Genomic DNA, 19737 nt, shown 5'->3' with positions numbered 1-19737 from the left:
TCTGAGATGGAGGGATAGCAGTTTCTCAGCGTTTGCTTAGCATCCTAAATGGCTGTTGTCTTTGGGACTCAGCCTTTAGATGCAGCTGTGCGGAATCTCTGTCTCGCTCTTGTTCTCCTGCACGCTCTGCCGTATGTGCGCATGCGAGGGTGCACACACTGGCACAAACCCCACCACTGACGATGGTCAATACCTCTCAGGTACCGGCGGATCGTGTCCAACAACTGCACAGACGGACTGAGGGAGAAGTACACCGCCAAGGCCCAGATATGCCCCGGAAAAGCCCCTCACGGCCTCCACGTGGTGACGACCGATGGGCGCCTGGTGGCAGAGCAGGGGCACAATGCGACCTTCATCATCCTCATGGAGGAGGTAGGGGAGACCCTCTTGCGTCTGTGAGGTCAGAACTCACAGGCAGGTCATTGCCCACTTCCAGATGGGAAGAGAAGATCACGTTTTCCCACCAGTCCTTGTAACAAAGTCAATGGTGAGGTCTTGGGATATTTAGGGACCCTGTTCCCTTCATTCCACAATACAGAAGTGGGGCACCCTTGTCTCTGGGCAGGTGCAAATTTGAATATATTCTTTGAGGTATCCCTTTAGGGTCTGCATCTTTGGAGGAATGTTTATTATCATTAGATTGTATACTGTAAACTTTGCCGGAAGAAGGAAATTCACATTTTTTCCTTTTTTTTTTTTTTAAACCCTTAATCCCACAGATTAGAAAAGCCCAACAAGGCTTTCAAAGGGTCTTGAAAGTATGAGTGTGAGGGTGGGGGGAAGTGATTCTAACCCTTTAAACTTAATTTTATAAAGAATGTCATATGAGCTGATTTTCCATCAGCTACCTGCTCCATTAGTTCACTTTTTAGGTCTTCTGCAATCTCGGCAGTAAAATCAGACTGCGTTCGTTCATTCCAGGGTAGAAATAGCTCTGCTCTATGCTTCTTGCTTCCTGTATGAGTTGTTTCATCTGTTTCCAAACCAGGGAATTTTTCAGGCACTCCTTTCTGAGGTGCTGGGGCAAGAAAGCTTGCCTGATTTACAAAGCCATCTAAATTTAAATGCAAATTACTGTGTGCTCTTGAGAGTTTGGAAGGAGACCAAAGCAGGCCAGGAGTTTTTCCCCTAACTCTGAATACTTTAGAGACCTTTAAAGTCTGGCCCACACTGGACAGGACGGTGAGGGTTCCTTATCCCGGGCTGACAGATTCTTTAGGCTTCATCCACACTGGGTGCTTAAATTAAAGAAATTTAATATTCAGAGGAGGTCATGATCACATTCCCACTAGGGAGTTTCCAGGACCAGCTCTATAAAAAACTTCTCTTGAATAGATGTGAAGAGCCATGATCTTATCCATTTGAATTGCCTTCAGTTCATTTCCCTTTAATTTATATTCATAAACTCAAGGGTAGTTGACATCGTGTGAGGGGCAAGGTAGCGCCTATTAATATTTTGATACCAACCAACTCACCTCTGGGTTGCCACGGGGGAAGAGACAGAATGCACAGAATGTGATGAATGCACGTTCACTGGGCAGATAATTCTAAAATGATGTATTTCTCTTTTTATTCCATCAACCATCTTTGTCAATAAGTAGAGAGACCCAACTCTTCTTTTTCATCCAGGATCCTTATCTTATGGTCAGGTTCAATTTAATTTATCCAGAGTGTTGGCCCAATACAGGGGGGAGAAGGACAAGAAAGGATGGGGTTCAATATCAGCCCTTAATAAGCTAAGGATCAACTTGGGATGGTAAGATGCATGCAACTGAACCACTGACATCACCTCCACATGCAGCACCCGGGGGCTCTTAGCGTCTCAAGAGGCAGGAATATCTGTGAGCTGAGATGGTCAAGAAAGGCTTTAGGGAAGAGGGAGCTTAGGCAGGTTTAGGGAGACCCAAGGTCAACAGAGCACAGGTCTAGTTTCAGCTGGTATGCAGTATTCATCTGTAGAATGGAAATAATCATCCTATCTCACAGAGTTACTTTAAAGATGGTATTATATAATATGTGATTAGCATAATGCTTGGAACCTAATAATAAATTCTAAAAAATGGGACAATTATAGTTATAGCATTGAGAGTATTGAGGTGGTTGAGAGTATTGACACCAGGCTGCCTGGGTTCAAAACTTGGCTCTTCCAGTAGTGGCTGCAAAGACTTGGATCTAATTACTTAATTTATTTTTGTCCCCATTTTAGAAATGGGCCCAGTAATACTCTCTACGTTATAGAGTTGTGAGGGGATTAATTGCTTAGAACTGAAAAGCAACTTTATCAGTATTAGCTGTTACTACTACTACTATGATGATGAGGAGGACGACAATAATGATGGTGACACAGGAGAGAAATTATTGAACAATGTGTATGAGGGAGCCAGGGAAGCCCTTGGCTTCCCCAGTTCATAGCTTCACAGAGGCTCTACCTTATCCATAATTGGCGGTGTCAACCAAATCAGGCTGCCCCAAGCTTGGGCATACAGGGGCAATAGGTCCATAGTACCTGTCCATAGTGCCCAGTAGAGAGAGTCTGACGATTGTGTCGAGGGTGTTTCAGCCCTCTGGGAGAGATTAGGGCCTCAGAGGATGCTGCTGAAGGCCCAGGACCAAGCATCAAATAGGAATCAGGCTGGACCATGTGAATGGGCCCAGGCCAACTGCTATTCCACCTTGCAGGGTGATCTCCAAAGGACAAACATCCAGCTTGACTTTGGGGATGGGATTGCAGTGTCCTATGCTAACTTCAGTCCCATCGAGGACGGCATCAAGCACGTGTACAAGAGTGCGGGGATCTTCCAGGTGACGGCCCATGCGGAGAACAACCTGGGCTCAGACACAGCTGTCCTCTTCCTGCACGTGGTTTGTAAGTAGCGTGAGCCATCGCCTCTCTTACTTTCTTCCCAGTTGACAACTCCCTTTGTTCAGACTTCCCAGGATTCCAAGCTGAGCAAGATTTGGTGTGACTACTACCCCTAATGATGACCTCAATCAAAAGATTGAGATGTGGGCTTCCCTGGTGGCGCAGTGGTTGAGAGTCCGCCTGCCGATGCAGGGGACACGGGTTCGTGCCCCGGTCCGGGAAGATCCCACATACCGCGGAGCAGCTGGGCCCGTGAGCCATGGCCGCGGAGCCTGTGCGTCCGGAGCCTGTGCTCCGCAAGGGGAGAAGCCACAACAGTGAGAGGCCCGCGTACCGCAAAAAAAAAAAGGTCCCTGGCAAACAGTGACCTAGCTGGTCTCCTAGCATTCTGGTCACAATAGCAGCATAAGGACCAGCAGTGATGAGGTAAGTGCATGGAGAAAGACCTGGATTATACGTGTTATATCCTTAAAGACGCCACACTACATGACTGTGAGATAAATGATTTCTTCTCTGGGTCTTCTGAACTTCAGTTTCAAAATGCCTTAATTCTAACGGGCACCTTGCTTCACAGGGATCTTGTAACAATAAATAGGAAACACAGATAACACACCCAATCATTTACTAATTTATTCAATGAATATTTGTTGAGTTCTTAATATATGCAAGGCTTCTGCTAGGCACTGGGAGGCAACAATACAGAGATGGCCCTGCCCTTGCAGAGTTTACATTCTGGTGAGGGTGGGAAGGTACTGTGAGAAACGGGCCACCAATAGCCCCAGGGGTGATAACCACACCACACCGACAATAATAATTCTGTGTCAGAAGCAACAGGTCAGAAACCCGGGTGGGGGGTGTGCAAGGTGTTTATGAGCCATGTTTAGAGCAAGGGAGACCTGTGTTTGAATTCTGATCATATCCGTTTGTGAAATGTCTACTGTCAGTCAACTTTCTTAGTCTTTACAGACCCCTGTTTCCTCACTTTTAATACTTAGATTATAGCAAGGCCATGAGAATCAAATTGGATTATGTGTGTGTGTCAGGGGTCCCCAAGACATCCCCTCCCAGGTTCAGTTATTTGCTGGAAGGACTCATAAGATTCAGCATATAGTCATACTTCAGACTATAATTTATTACACTGAAAGGAGACACGTCGAGATCAGCAGAGGGAAAAGGCCAGGGGGACAGAGTCTGGAGGAAACTAGGTGCAAACTTCCAAGAGTCCTCTCCCCATGGAGTCACATAAAACATTCATAATTCCTCCAGCAATGAGTTGTAGCAACACATATGAAGGGCTATTTACCAGAGAAGTTCACTGGGGACTCAGTGCCTGTGGCTTTTACTGGGGACTGGTCAAGTAGCCATCCTCTGCCTACGGTATACCAAAATTCCAGACTCCCCGAGGAAAGCATTTTTTCAAAATAAACCCTATCATTGGTTAAAAAAAAAAAAAAAATAGGCAGAGTGAACCAATCTTATCAGCTCACTGTTGGCTGGAAACACTCCCAGAGCCAAGTTCCCAGATGCCAGCAAAGGGCCAATCTTGCCCACAGGTCTTTCTAAAGATGATGATCTCAGGTCAGCATCAGTGTTGTTCTGCACAGTGTGCAAAATGCCACTTAGCACCCAGCCTGGCACATGCTGAGTGTTACCTGCTCTAGTAACTACTAAGTACTTGCCATTCACTTTCTACCTGACACTTCTGCCGCCTTTAAAAATGAAGACAAAGAAAAAACATTTTCTTTCCTCTATTCCAACGACCTGCCCCACCCATGTTCCTAATTCTGCCAAGAGTGGGCCTTGCCTGCCAGACACAGTGACCAATGTATTTCAGTGGCAAAAAAACACACAAGAGCAGGGAACAGGTTCATACTGTGGGTTACGTGCGTGAAGAAGGAAATGTCCCTTGAAACTTTTTTCGTGCTCATAATTTCCTCCAAATCAATCATGGCTGCGTTTACCAGACAGTTATTGTAGTGGAAACTGCTCTTGGCCTCATCTTGGGCCATTAGCTAACAAAGGTAGTTGTTAGCCGCCCATGATAACCAATCTCGCACAGATTATTAGAGTTTTATCAGAAAGAGCTCTCTTTGACGGTGCGGGTTTTAAGAGTTTGCTGTGTTCCCTCCTGAATCCCTCAGCTCTCTTCTCCCTGATCCACGGTTTAGCTGTAGATTGAAGTCTGGAGCTTCCGGCTCGGGTTCTTTGCCCTGAAAAGCTGTTTGATGTTGTTGCTTGAGATTCTGTTTACCCAAATGTACTTGTCCTGAAGCTGGCATATGTGTGGCCACGCTTGATGGTGTTCTAATTCGTGGAAGCCCCACCCCTTTTGTGTTTGGCATGAGTTTAGGGAGAAGGAGGTCTCATTTTATATTTTGGGGTATCAAAGTACCCAACAGTGTAAGCCCTGGTTGAGCTGAAGCCTCTGAGTGACCGAAAGCTGAGAAGCCTGTCTAGGGCCATGAGTCATAGCGACATCACTGAACTGTGGAAAAGCCCAGGGTTCCCATGAGCTGGCCAGGGGAATGGGCTCCATGCGTTTTGAGGGAGAGAGATAAGACAGCAGCGTTATCTAAAAAATAGTACAAATGAGCTTATTTACAGAACAGAAACAGACTCACAGACATAGAAAATAGACTTACGGTTACCGAAGGGGAAGAGGGTGAGGGATAAATTAGGAGCGTGGGATTAACAGATACACACTACTGTATGTAAAACAAATAAACAGCAAGGATTTATTGTGTAGCACAGGGAACTATATTCAATATCTTGTAATAACCTATAATCGAAAAGATTTGAAGAAAAGAATATTTATAGGGCTTCCCTGGTGGCGCGGTGGTTGAGAGTCCGCCTGCCGATGCAGGGGACACGGGTTCGTGCCCCGGTCCGGGAAGATCCCACGTGCCGTTGAGCGGCTGGGCCCGTGAGCCATGGCCGCTGAGCCTGTGCGTCCGGAGCCTGTGCTCCGCAGCGGGAGAGGCCACAGCAGTGAGAGGCCCGTGTACCGCAAAAAGAAAAAAAAAAAGAATATTTATATATATGTATATGTGTATAACCGAATCACTTTGCTGTACACCTGGAACTAGCACAATATTGTAAATCAACTATACCTCAATTAAAAAAAAAAAAAGAAGCATTGACTTTGAGCATAAAAGGGGCCCTTTTCCCAGCAGGAGAAGAATGAGGGATGTGAATCTGGGCACGAAGAACAACTCTGAGGTGTTAAAATAAGACCCAGATTCATGACCGGGCCAGGGTCCCCTTCCCATTACCTTATTCTCTTCCACAATGATCAGTAACACACAAACAACAAAGAGAGATAAACCAGAAAAACTCCTAAGAATGAGTAAATATAGCAATGAAAAGTAGGTGATATTTTCTCACGCGTGTGTGTGTGTGTATGTGTGTGTGTGTGTGTGTTTATTCTCACCAACAGTCAAACCATACAAAAATAATTAAACAGATTTACTCATTGAAAATAATTAAACCTTCAGCCAAATGTGTATCTGAAGTGACAGGTTTGAAATTATTTGTTGAAAGAAATCTTGAGGAACCGTATGTCTGGGGTCAGGTGAGAGAGCAGTAGGCAAGGAATATTTTCACGCTGTAGATACACAGATTCACTTGTTGATTGTTCAGGAAAATATCATCTGGGAGGTGGCAAGCCAGTCTGGCTGATCTCCTCACCCGAACATCAGTCCCTGTCCAAACACCTTTTATCCCAATATAAATTTACTTACGACATAGGAGGTACCCGGTGAGACTCAGAACGCTCACTCTCTCAAGAGGGACTTCTACACAGTGATACACAGTAACAGTGATGATGTGGTGGGAGTGGTAGTGGTGGTGGTGGAAACAGTGTCAGCACACAATTAATTATATGATACCTTTAACATCCACACATCACTTTCATATGTTCTTATTACTGTAAGGAAGGCAGGGCACAGCATAACAGTCTGTGTAGACTCAAGGTTCTGTAAGATAGAGGAAAAGGTCATACATCTAAAATTAAACAGGAGCAGAAGTGAAAAGTATCCATCTGTTTTCTTCCCTTTAAACTGAGCTGTCTCCAAAATAACCCAAGACATCAATAGTGAAGGCTGGGTGGCCTGGAAAATGTCCCACCCATGAGAAGAACTCAAGGCGCCCAGGCTAAAGAGCTGGCCATGCCACAGCTGTGACCTTTAGTCACTTTAGCTCATCGACCCCATCATGGTGGAAACCAGGGAAATGTGCTCTGACTTAGTGTGGACAGATAATTAGAAGATTTTCATTGGATTTGGCTAAGTAGGAAGGATATAAGGAAGGGAAGAAAGGCAGGAAAGGAAGTAGGTAGGAAAAAAAGAAAACAAAAAGGAAAAAGAAAGGGGTAAGGGTGGGGGAGAAAATCCCACAGAGTTAAAAAATAACCGATCTAACCCACAAAGGCAATGCTGATACACTAACGTTTTCCAACAGCGTTTTCCTCTTCTCACGTTATTTTGGAAATGAATTAAATTAAAATCCTCACTTAGTATGCACAGGGTGGGTTCCAATCTATTCTGTTACTTGCTAGTTTAGAACCTGAGACTGCTTACATCAGTTTTCTGAGGAAGAAAAAAAATACAAGCTTGGTCGCCTTTAGGCAAGCAGCTTTTTAAATTATTTGGGAACCTGACACTTATTTCTCCTTCAATTTAGGGAGATGGGCTCTTTCCTTTCTATAAAACAGCCTTGCGAGCCTCTGAACGATACCCACTGAGTGTTGCAGATGACAGGCACAATGGCCGATTGTTGAACAAGATGGGGCCAATTAACAATTGAGGATAATGGCGGAGCCCTCCCTACAATGCACTGACCCCCAATCACAATACAGGCTAATCGGCAGAAATGCAAGAGACCACGCTTTATCTTCCTATTTATTGACTAGGTGTCCAGTAAACTAGCTTTGTCCTTGGGCTGGAGGTTCATAAGCATTCGAGGTTGGGCTCATCGGATGGAAATTAAATTCAGATGGCACTGAAAAGATCTGAAGCCCGATTTGAGTTCCCTATTATACGTGGTACTTCATTTCAAGTACACACACACACACACACAGACACACTTCTCAACATCTGTGAGTTTGCAATCCTTGTTTTATTATAGGTGATGGTAACAGAGGTTACGATTAAGAATCTGGGAGTGTGATTGTTTGTTTATTCCAGGAATAGAAACACTGACATTGTTCTCCTTGTTCCCTTAGGTCCCGTGGAGCACGTTCATCTCCGAGTTCCATTTGTTGCCATAAGAAACAAGGAGGTCAACATCAGTGCCGTTGTGTGGCCCAGCCAGCTGGGGACCCTGACCTATTTCTGGTGGTTCGGCAACAGTACAAAGGTTTGGCCCTTTCTGACTGGTGTGTGCTTAGGTCTATACCGAATGTCCCCGTGTTCTAACTTCTGTGTTGATGTTGGGTGGGGGGGGTGCAGAGGGGGGATGTGGGCAGTAGGGGGTACTTAAATGAAGCTATGAATCCACGTAATTGAATATGACATACCCTCCTACAGCAAGTTCGTTGTTACAATAGGGAAAGTTCAAATAATCCTAAGGAAGGAAGGGTACTTGGAGAATCTGTACAAACCTGGTTGTTCTTGCCCCTCTAACCAATATTTCTAATATTGATGTTGTTCCATTTTGTTCTAATCCCGGCCTTTCTACTCACCTGCTGCATAATATCAAGGAAGTCATTTAGCATCTCTGAAATTAAGCGACACCATCTGTGAAACACGGATTAGATATCTAAGTGCAGGGCAGCGAACGTCGAATGGGATAATGATGTACGTAAAGCATCTTTAGCAAGACCTGCTAGGTGTTCTGTTAGGGCCAGGTGCTGACGTTCTTCCTCTTAGGCATGGTACTGATGTTGCCAAGTCTCAAAGAAAGGGACTTCAGGGCCAAACTCTGGACTTTGCAGATACTCCCTACTCCTGGCAACTGGTGATGACGAAGCTTTTTCAAGGATAACCACACTCGTACGACAGAAGCTGAGAGCAGTGTGGCTGAGGGTTCCTCAGCTTAAGGGCTGCATGGTTTTCGCTCTTCCTGTTTTTGTCTTTGCATTTTCTCTAGTCATTCTTGATGTGATTGGTACTGCTCATCTTAGACCTTTACTTTAAAAAAAAAATTTATGAAAGATATATCAGACTCAGAAATGCTGGATATCTAAAGAAAGGGGAAATAAATATTCAGTTGCTGGTGTAGTAATTCCTTTTAAAAAGGAATGGAACAGTGCCAGTTTTGTTTGTTTGTTATGAGATGACCGAAGAGAACTTCAGCTTTTGCATGGTGAGAGTGGGAGATGATTCATCCCTGCTCTTATTTTAAATTAAAAAAAAACATTTTATTGAAGTATAGTTGGTTTACAATGTTGTAAATCCTGCTCTTTTCCAGGGTGGTAGCGTGATGTGGTTGAGAGAATACGGACCTTGGGGTCAGAGAGACAAGGGTTAGGTTTCTAGCGCTGCTACATGTTTATTATGTGAGCTTAATCAAGTGATCTGACCTAAAATTTAATTCACTCAACAGCAAACTGGAGGGAATAATGCCTGCATCATCTCGATTTCTGTGAAAACTAAGTAAGATACTGTGTATCTCCCTGGCACAGACTAGTTTACTCACTAAATGGATGCTTTCTATTTCGGTGTAAAAACTGACTGTTAGGATGGTTTGATAAAAGACTGAATTAGATTTATGGACGCAAGGGACAATTTCCTGTTTGCATCATTTGTGCTGTATACTTTCAAGTTCTTAGTATAGACTATGATGCTTTTGCATTTCTGGTGTTATTATTCACCAAGACAATAGGTAGGAGGTTAGTTAATGAGATTCCCCATTTAGTATATTAGAGAAGTGAAGCTCCCTGTGTGAGATGAGCATCCTAAGGTCAAACAGCTGTTTAGCTGTCGAGCCAGACCTAAACCCAGGTCTCCTAATTCCCATCTACCATGTGCCCCCCAGCCCCAGGATGCTTTCTCTGCATCACCCTGTTTGGAGATCACAGACCCTAAAATTCTGCTTTAAAACACCAGCAGACATACATGGTGGAAAAAAAAGAGAAAATCTTCTAGGAGGAGAACATCAGAGAAGGATTTTAAGTTCATTTCACCTCTGAGGATGTGAGGTTTGGGCTGTCCAGCCAGGGAGTTCTTTTCTGTTAGTGTTTGTTCACCTGTTGATCTTTACTGGGAGACAACTGTGTGTAGGGAGGGCAGTTCTTGGCCATCATGAACCCAATGAACTCAACAGACCACAAGGAACCAAAGATAGTGTTTCTCTATAGCACCATTTTTTTCTTTGGGTGTTTATTCTAAGGCCTGAAATACCAGACAGTGTCTAATAAATATTTGATCAACAGAGAAGTGGACAAAGTGTTTGGAGAGCCTAGTTTCTATTTCTCTAACAATTATCTGTTAGTCTGAAAGAATCACCTGATCTGAAGCTCAGTGTTGTTTTCTCTAAATCAAGGATACTAATATCTAATCCATGATCATCATTGAGTTATTATTTGAAGTATCTTTCTATCATCTATCTATCTATCTAATCTGTATTATGAGAGGGAAATTTTAAAATTGCAGAATGGCATTATGGTTTTATTTTTTTAATTGAGGATGACCTGAAGTACTTCTTAGGTTAGGAATTTCCATCTATAACCTTGAGCATAACGTGCTGTACAAATACCCAAGATCTCAAAGGTCTTACTAGTTGGTTTTTTCTTCCCAAAAAGCCAAGAGAATGATAGTACATTAGAGGCATTGGAACAGAGTGGTTTTGAAATGAGACAAACCTGGGTTGGGGTCCAGACTCAGATTCTCCTTGCTGCATGCCTTTTGTCAAATCAGGTAATTTCTCTGTGCCTTAGTTTTGTTCATTGTGATGTCAGAATAAGACTGGTAGCTACTACACTCTAATATTGCTCTGAGGATTAAGTAAAGAATGATATTTAAGTGCTTAGAACACATCCAGTCACTGTTGTGCTCATCCTTTGCATCAATGGCATCTACATCTCAGTGGCAAATCTGACATGGTTCTAGAGATTTCTCTCCCACCTTCAAGCATGGTTATTCCATCCATTTAAAAGAGTTACATCTTCAGTGCTTTTGCAAGCACCATGACAGAAACACATCAGTGTGGCCACAGTGCCCAGAAATTGATGTAGTGAGCATTGTATTTTCCTGGCAAATGAATGAGTGTCTTTGGGTGTCTTGGTGAGTGCTCTGAGTGTCGAGCTATGTGGTTACCTGTGATGAACAAACCGATCTGTAAAAGGAGCTAATACTAATTTTGAGCATTTCTTTCTAGCATTGGCCTTGCACTAGGCTCTTCATATATGTTATTTAATCATCAGAACATCGCTGATGAAGGAGAAATGATCCCCTGTGTATGTGTTTGTGTGTGTCTGTTTCTATGTTGTGACCAGGTGAATTGGATTGGACAGGTTGCCCAGGTGGTTGAATTAAATCAACCTCCCAATAAGAATCAGTTGACCTCCCACAAACCTTTATAGCCACCCCTCTGCTTGGTGCCCTTAGAAACAGAAGAGGACTTACAATCTTGTCTCTATCTTCAAGGAGATTACAGTCCTGATGAGAAGGCAAGATGAACACACACACACAATGATCGGTGAGCAAGTGTGATGATGTACGAATAGAGAGAAGAGAGCAAGCATTCCTGAAATCCAACTACAGGCCCATATACCTACAGGTCTGTCAGCGGGAGATGCTAAATTGTATCAGTAGCTCCGTGGATCTTTCTCGAGAACCTGCATTTTGTGCTGAATCTTATGAGGAACACAAAGCAGTATAAATTCCATTTGTTGCCCTTAAGAAACAATCTGTTCAAGAAGATGAGGTTAACATCCCAAAATAGATACTGTAAGGAATGATAATAGGAATGTAACATTACTGGCCCAGCCAGGCAGCCTAGGGGGGGATGGATGCCGGGCTTCTTGGTCTTGGAGCAAGTTGTGTATGAAGTTGGTCCTAAGCTGGCATTGAAGGAGTGGTAGAGTTGAGGCCAGAGAGGAGGGGAAGGGATTTGTGCCCACTGGTAAGGCTTTGGGCCTGTTTGTGTTCTGTGTAGACAGACACTATGAAAGAGGGATTCATTTGGGGAGAAATTGCATAAAAAACTAAAACTGGGGAGGATAGACGACAAATGGCTTTGAATGACATAACCGGATGTGTTTTAGTTTGTCATAGAAACTTAGATTTAGGATAGGCTAGTGGAAGATAGAACCAGGTTCATGGACAGTGATATTTTCAACAATGAGATACTTTTGAAGAGTTTTTACAGGTGTGTGTGTGTGTGTGTGTGTGTGTGTGTGTGTGTGTGTGCGTGTTTGAGGGAATTTTTTTTCCCCAAAACTATAAATTTTCAAAATACTCCCATAGTCATAACACATATTTAGGTACTATTTACTTTATTTATTTTTGGTCTTTTTATGTATTTTAGACTTTTCTCTCATGTAGTTCTCATCATAGCATATCCACAATTATATATCTTGCCTTCTCCACTTCATAAAGTAAAGCACTTTCCACATATGTAATCTTCTGAAGGTTTTAAGGGAGGCAAGTGTAGTGATTACATAGTCTGTCCAATTTAGGAATGGAAGGTTTTATCAAGGTGTACATTTAAATTGTGGGGATTTTATAATATTCGATATTAACTTGACTTACTATGTATTGGGAATCTGGTGTAGGCTGCATCCAGACATTTCCCTGAAGCTCCCTGATCCATTAGTCACATGGGAATCTCCTAACTAGTTACTCAGAGCTTCATTGATGGCTTGCTGGGCTTCGTGGATACTACATGACCTGTTGCACATGAGGGATCCTCTGTGGGCAGGGATGCAGCCTGCAGCCTAGGCAGGACGTGAGCCTTGCTGTGGGCTGGCCCTGCAGCTTGGACAAAACACGGAGAAGTCAATCGGCCGCCTGTTGGATCTGTGGGGCTCTAACAGGCCAATTTGCTGGGATTAACAGAGTTCTGGCTTAATAAATGTGTCTGCTTGCCTAGTAGAGTTAGTAAATGAACCTTAAAATACTTGATTTAATTTAGTGTTGTACACTAGACATGGGTGGCCAGTGAAGAACTCAAGAATCCCGTGGAGTGTTCCAGCTTTACAAGGAAGGTAAAATCAGCCATGATGTCACAACAGCTGATGAAAAACAAAAGCAATTTGGAAAACAGAATTAGCTTCTGCCATTTCCCTAGGGTAGAAGCCTGGGGCCTGTTACCTGGGGGCCAAGTGTTCACATTCAACACAGTTTGTTTGCTGTGGCTCAGAGCCCCGGACTGGCTGGTGGGATGGCGTGCTCCCTCCCACCTCAGATGGCATTCCCTTGTCCTGCAGACGTGCATCCTTCTTTGGTTCCTGGATCTTCTAGGAAAGCAGCCAGATAGAGAGGAGACCAAATCTGCTGGGACAGGAGGAATTCCACTCCTCTCAGAAAGAGATATCATTGTCTGGGACAGCACCATCACCCAAGCCTAAGATAAGACGAGTGTGCAGAGAAAGGGGAGCAGGGGCCATGTAGACCCCTGAAAGCTGAAGAAGATGACGTGATAGTCGTGCAGATTCCCTGAAGAGACAACCATTAGTGGAGAAAAGTATCCTGGGGCCGAGAGCTGGGAAGAGATTAGAGATAGCTGAGGGCAGTAACCAAAATGGAAGGACAATGTGATACAGTTACGGGCAGAGCAATTCATGGGATCAAACAAACAAACAAAAAGAAAAACATCACATCAGTTATTGCTTTTTTGTTTTGTTTCTCTCCCAACATTTTATTATTAAAAACTTCAAACACAAACTAAAGTTGAAGTGAACATTCACACACCCACCCTCTGTATTCCATCATTAACATCTACTGTGCTTGTTTTATCATGTCTGTTTATCTGTCCATCCCTCTGTTCAGCCATCAACCATCTTAAATTTTGATTTATTTCAGACACTTACATGCCTTGTCCTAAATGCTTTAGGTGGCAAATCATTAGCTAGAGTCCTTTATTTGTTTATACTTTTTCCCCCGGGGGGTATGAAATGTATCAACAGTGAAATGTACAGATCTGAAGTGTGTAGCTCCTGAGTTCTAACAAAGGCAAATACCTGTAACCCAAACTCCTATCAAGATACATAGTATTAGCATCACTCCCAAAAGTTCTCTCATGCCCCTGGTCAATTCCCACCCCAACCCCCAGAACCAGTCCCTATTTTTTTAGTCATGAATTAGATTTGCCTTTTCTAGAACTTCTTTTAATGTAATCATACCACGTTAATTCTTTCATATAAGGCTTCTTTCATTTCTTATGGTTTGGGGACTTATCCATACTGTTGTATATATCAATATTTGTTCTTTTCTGTTCATTATATGCATATACTATGACTTGTTTATTCATTTTCCTATTGATAAATTCTCCTAGGTTCTTTTCAGTTTTTGGCTAGTATGAATGTACTGCTATAAACATGTTCTTTTCTTTGTGGCTTTTTCCTTTATCTTGACTAAATCCCCAGGACTTCAATTGCTAAGTCATAAATATCAAATGTTACAACTACTTTGGAAAAAATTATCACAATTTCTTGTAAAACTGAACTTTTTCCTACATCGTTGCACCATTGTACATCCCACCAAAAATGGATGAGAGTTCCAGTGGCTCCACATCCTCAATAATATTTGATATTATTATTTTTAAAGAAAATTTAGCCATTGTGTTTGGAATATAGAGGTATCTCATTTTCCTTCCAAAGAATATGACCTAGGTACTGAAGCAGTTGAAGGTATTCTGACAGGTAAGTCATAATGAGTTGACTAGTAGGAACTAGAAAATTTGCCAAAAGCCATTCATCAATCCTATGTGTTCTGATTCCTGAATGAGTCCTCACAACTTCTAACCCAAACCTTTAATTTAAAAGATAAAGACCTAAGGCACACAGTGGGGACAAATTTTGCCCAAGGTAATTCATTAAAATAGTAACAGAGCCAGAGTAGCAAGTCTCTGTTCTTGTTATACTAAAGGCGGTAACTCAGTGGCACACATTCTTCCTTTATTCCATGTCAGTGGCTGACATTGCCATGCCGAGCCCAACTTAACTTCAGCTTCCTTCTCAACACAGGACACTAAACAGCCACTTTTGGCCCATGGGAGTTGATTTTCATCACAGAACCTACTTGTACCTCATTTGTTGTTTAATTAATAAGGCCACACCCTTGTGCATATCATCACAGAGCCATAAATACGGAGAAGCACGCTTGGGCTCTGGGGTTTACCCACAGTTAAGATAAAGAGTGTAACTCTTTCAGTACTCACTTCTTTCTTTCATTTAGCAAGCAGAGAAGAAAGGGTGTCAGAAAGCTTAGGGCGATATCTCTAATCCTGTCCAACTCCAGCCATCAGCCTGGTCATAAAATAGAGCAATAGAATATTAAAGCCAAGAAATCAAATGATTGTTTCAGAGGCCCAGTTGAAAATTCTGAGCTAGAGAGGAATTTCAGTTTTGCAGGAGGGACGCTGTCTGAAAGCTGCCTCTCTGAGCCTCTGCAGGGTCCAGGTGCACGGGTGTGCTGTGTGAACACTGGCTGATACCCACATTTTAAAAGGGAAACTCTACACATCCCCGACTGGCTACATCATTACTCTATCCTATTGTCGTCCTAACACACAGAGAGGAGAGGGGTCTGCTCATCTGCACTTGTGACATCTCTTCACGAGCTGCCTTAGAGAAGCCTCCTACTAATATGTCTTACCTTGCAAACACCAGATAACTCGAGAGGGCACTGGCTTCAAGATAATCACTGAATAATGACTCTTCAGTCGCAGAATCTGCATTCTCTTCTCTCCAGTAAGCACCTGCTTCTATCAAGATCCTAATTCCCAAGAAAAAATATATGCTTATTCTCTTTCTTTATCCTTGACAAGTCCCTGTCTGTTATGATCAGGGAAAGAAAACAGAAAGGGAAAAAAGATTAAAAAGTGAGCACAGATATGCATGTTTATATGTTTTCCAACTTATTTAAATTGTTAGAAATGCCTTGCAATGGAAAACACAGATATGACCAAACAAAATGTCAATAATATGACCATACATCCAAGTTATATACGGATTCTGCTAGATGTAAGACAATTTGCCAAGGGTGGTTGATACAAAAATAAATAAGATATGGTCACTTCTCTGAAAAATCTTACAGCCCGATGGAATACAGGATGAAAATAGAAGTGACACGGAATATTAGAGGAAAAGAGAAAAGTGATCGCCTATGCCCAGAGTCACTGGGAATAGATTACAAAAGATGCTTCTACTTTGCCCCAGGAGAAGGAGTAGAATGACGTGCAAAATCCAGGGTGCCCAGTCTTATCTTCATCTCTCAGAATTAACATTTTACAGTGCATTTCAAGTATATTAATGCCCTTCCTGGATACTGGATATACAATCACAGTTTCAGAAAGCTGTGCATTTTTTTTTCCTTTTTCAAGTTAGGATCCCTTGGGGATATGCAAATGCTATGCAGATTGGTGACAGTCTGAGATTTACAGGAAAGGAGGGAATCTGATATCCCATAAAGGACTAAATAAGTGTTCCTGCTTCTCTCTTTTAGCCCCTCATCACCTTGGACAGCAGCATTTCCTTCACATTCCTAGCAGAGGGAACCAATACCATCACTGTCCAGGTGGCTGCTGGGAATGCCCTCATCCAGGACACAAAAGATATCGCAGTTCACGGTAAGCCCCGTGATGCCCCTTCCTGCCCAGCCAGTCCCCTCCATACACCATAGCAGCAATCGCTGACTGCTTTGGAAATGCCCCAGGGCATAGGAAAATTAGGTAGGTCCACAAAAGGTATCCAAACCTACTTCTTACCTTGTTCTTGAATAGATACGGAGGTTGTTAGAGAAGCAGATCACGGACAGGCATTTCTTCTGTGATGTGTCTGCATCAAAACCTGATGGTCTCATTAGACAGAGATGTATCATAAGTTGAAGGAATGCTGAGCTGGAAAGACTGTCATAGAAGCATCTAGATCTGATGACCTGCCAAGGTATCTCTCACACACATGTGGCATCCATTCTTTGTTAGGATGGGGACCAGTGATTTCAAAAGCTGGAGGAGACATGGTCCCTGCTCTTGAAGAACTCACAGCTTAGGTACTGGGATGAACTACACATAACTGCTATGTTTTCTTTGTTGTTTGAGATTCTGATCTTTGGCTGCAAAGGCTGAGACTAAGGCTGAGAATAGAAAGACACAGCAAGGCGGGAAAGTGGTAAATAGGGCCACCGTTCTGTTCTCAGTCCTGGAGAACCACTCTTAATTATTAAATTTCTTTTAAATCAAATTGTGCTTCTACCACCATCCCACAAACCTCCCACATACCCTAAAAACAGCCACTATACCAGGGTTTTCCAGAAAGTTGTACTGAGTGAGGCATGTGATCCTCTGACTCAGTCTGTATTTCTTCCACCTCACCCCGGGTGAGTGCCTTTTCCTACAACTCTGCAAACTCGAGGCTCAGCCTCTCTCATCGGGCACCTGGAAGACTTTAAGTAAACATTTTTATTGGAATGTAACTGGGAGTTTGGGGTTATTAGATGCAAACTACTACATTTAGAATGGATAAACAACAGGGTCCTACTGTATAACGCAGGGAACTATATCCAACCTCCTAGGATAAACCATAATGGAAAAGAATATTAAAAAGTATGTATACAACTGAGTCATTTTGCTGTACAGCAGAAATTAACACAACACTGTACATCAACTATACTTCAATTTAAAAAATTCTTTTTAAATACAGAGAAGTGCACAGATCGTAAGTGTTTTAGCTTCATGAATTATCACAAAGTGGACACACCTGTGTACCTACCAATCAGATTGAGAAACTGAATGTTACCCACACCCTAGATACAGGGTTTTGACCTGTTTTCTAAGCCCTTGAGGCAGTTTTTCTAGCAGGGTCCATGGAACTAAGGGAAGGATAAGAAAAGGCTTCATTCTAATCTAGCTCATTTATTAATGCTTTATTGTTGCCACTGCATGATACCACCTGCAGCAGCAAAAGTCCCCTTCTTCTGGAGTTTCACAATTTTCTTGCACTTCAGGTAATGTTCATTTACAAGAAGAAGTCCTTAAGATTTTAAAAACAAACAAAAATGGTAGGAGCACAAATTTACTTCCAGTCACCAAATGCCACTTTTTTTTAGAAGCCAAGAGACAGGCTGAAAGGAAGGAATTTGAGATGAGGCCACATGAAAGACTGTGCCCTTTGCCTAAAGCACAGTGATCATGGAGTCCCCTTGCCTATCACACCCTCTCTCAGCCTCACTCACACACGCTCTCTCCTTGCAGAATACTTTCAGTCCCAACTCTTATCATTCTCTCCTAATCTGGATTACCACAATCCTGACATTCCGGAGTGGAGGCAAGATATTGCCAATGTGATCAAGCGGGCTCTGGTGAAAGTAAGTTGGCTTTTTCTTTGCTTAAATGTTTATGAATAAAGAACAAGATGCTGTGGTCCAGAATACATTTTCATGGATGCAAACCACCGTTCCGCAGTTAAGTAAAGATTATTTCTCTGTAAAAAGAGAGAGAGAAAAGAAGAATGGGAGAAGTGAAGGATGGGAAGTAAAGATGGAGAGATTAGGTGGAGAGAGACAGAGACAGAGAATCAATCCGGTGTTCAAGGATGGGAAATTGACCCCATCTTAATCCTAAAGTTTTCTAAGGTAGCAAATTGACCCCTTTCATGAAATGATGGCTGGGCCCCTCATTGAGTCTTTACTAATATCATTCATTTAGTTGGCTGTTTGCCCACCAAGGTTTGGGGTTTTTTTGCTTGTTTGTTTGCTTTTGTTGTTTTTTAACCACTCAGACTTCAGGACTCCCACTGACCATATGTGGCCATCAGAAGGCTGCAGGTCAGGAAACAGAGCATGGTAGCAGACTCTGGGGTTATAGAATTTGCCCAAGGTCATATTTTCCTTAAGACAACGTTGAAAGTTGAAAGGGTTTTGTTAACCCTTTGCTCACACCTAGGCACTGGACTATAATAGCGAATAAAACATGGTCAATTCAAATGTAGAGATAAGTCTAATATGCAGCTAGTTCTGTGGTAGAGGCATGGCCAGCATTTCAAAAGAGCACAGAGAAAAGTGCAGTTCACTCTGTCCAGGAAAGTTCAGGCTTCGCACACATTTGTGGTTCAGTAAATACTTGTGAACTGTTAGAATAGTCTTTGGAGGGGATACTTGAACTCTGTTTTAAAGGACAAATAGTAGTTAACAGAGAGAGGATGATGTCTTTCAGGGAGAATGAACAGCGCGTGCAAAGCCAGGCTCCGTGGAAAGCACAGCATATCTGGGACATGACAGTTTAGTGTAGCCAATCTATAGGTTATGAGGGCAGGTGTGAATGATGTTGAGCAGGGATGGATTGGTCAGTTTGTAAAGGGTCTGAGGAGCCAAAAGGGGTTTGACATACATCCCGTAGTCTCTGGAAAGTGTTCTTTCTTTATTATATTGGGTTGGCCAAAAAGTTCGTTTGGGTTTTTCCGTCAGATGTTACAGGAAAACCCGAACGAACTTTTTGGCCAACCCAATATAGGTAAAAATTTCTGGCAATAGATTTATGTTTCAGACACCCATTCTGGTGGCAATACAGAGGATGGGCTCCAGAGGTGGGAAAGTGAATAGTGTAGGGGGAGATTTCACAAAAGATGACCAGTTAAAAGACTACTGTGATCCTGAAAAGGGACGATTCAAAGGCTACTTAGGCAGTTGAGCAGTAGAATTGGTGACTAATAAAATACAGTGTGGATGGGAGGGAGGGAGAAACTTTCTGATTTTAAGAGTAGGAAGGAGAGGGTT

General features: G+C 42.8%; 1 protein-coding gene across 2 annotated transcripts in view; it reads left to right on the top strand.

The window, feature by feature from the left end:
* The window catches only part of SORCS3 (sortilin related VPS10 domain containing receptor 3), a 583956-nt gene that overhangs the window by 550385 nt on the left and 13834 nt on the right, over positions 1–19737 (top strand). For both annotated transcript variants that reach the window (XM_067709471.1, XM_067709472.1), the window contains exons 18-22: positions 201–372; positions 2680–2866; positions 8085–8218; positions 16471–16594; positions 18218–18330. In XM_067709471.1, coding sequence (XP_067565572.1) covers positions 201–372; positions 2680–2866; positions 8085–8218; positions 16471–16594; positions 18218–18330 — 730 coding nt within the window. The remainder of the gene's footprint in view (positions 1–200; positions 373–2679; positions 2867–8084; positions 8219–16470; positions 16595–18217; positions 18331–19737) is intronic.

This window comes from Pseudorca crassidens, chromosome 16 (assembly GCF_039906515.1).
Source record: "Pseudorca crassidens isolate mPseCra1 chromosome 16, mPseCra1.hap1, whole genome shotgun sequence".
In the NCBI taxonomy this organism is placed as follows: Eukaryota; Metazoa; Chordata; class Mammalia; order Artiodactyla; family Delphinidae; genus Pseudorca; species Pseudorca crassidens.
The sequence above is the reverse complement of the archived record's forward strand: the minus strand, read 5'-3'. Positions and strand labels throughout refer to the sequence as shown.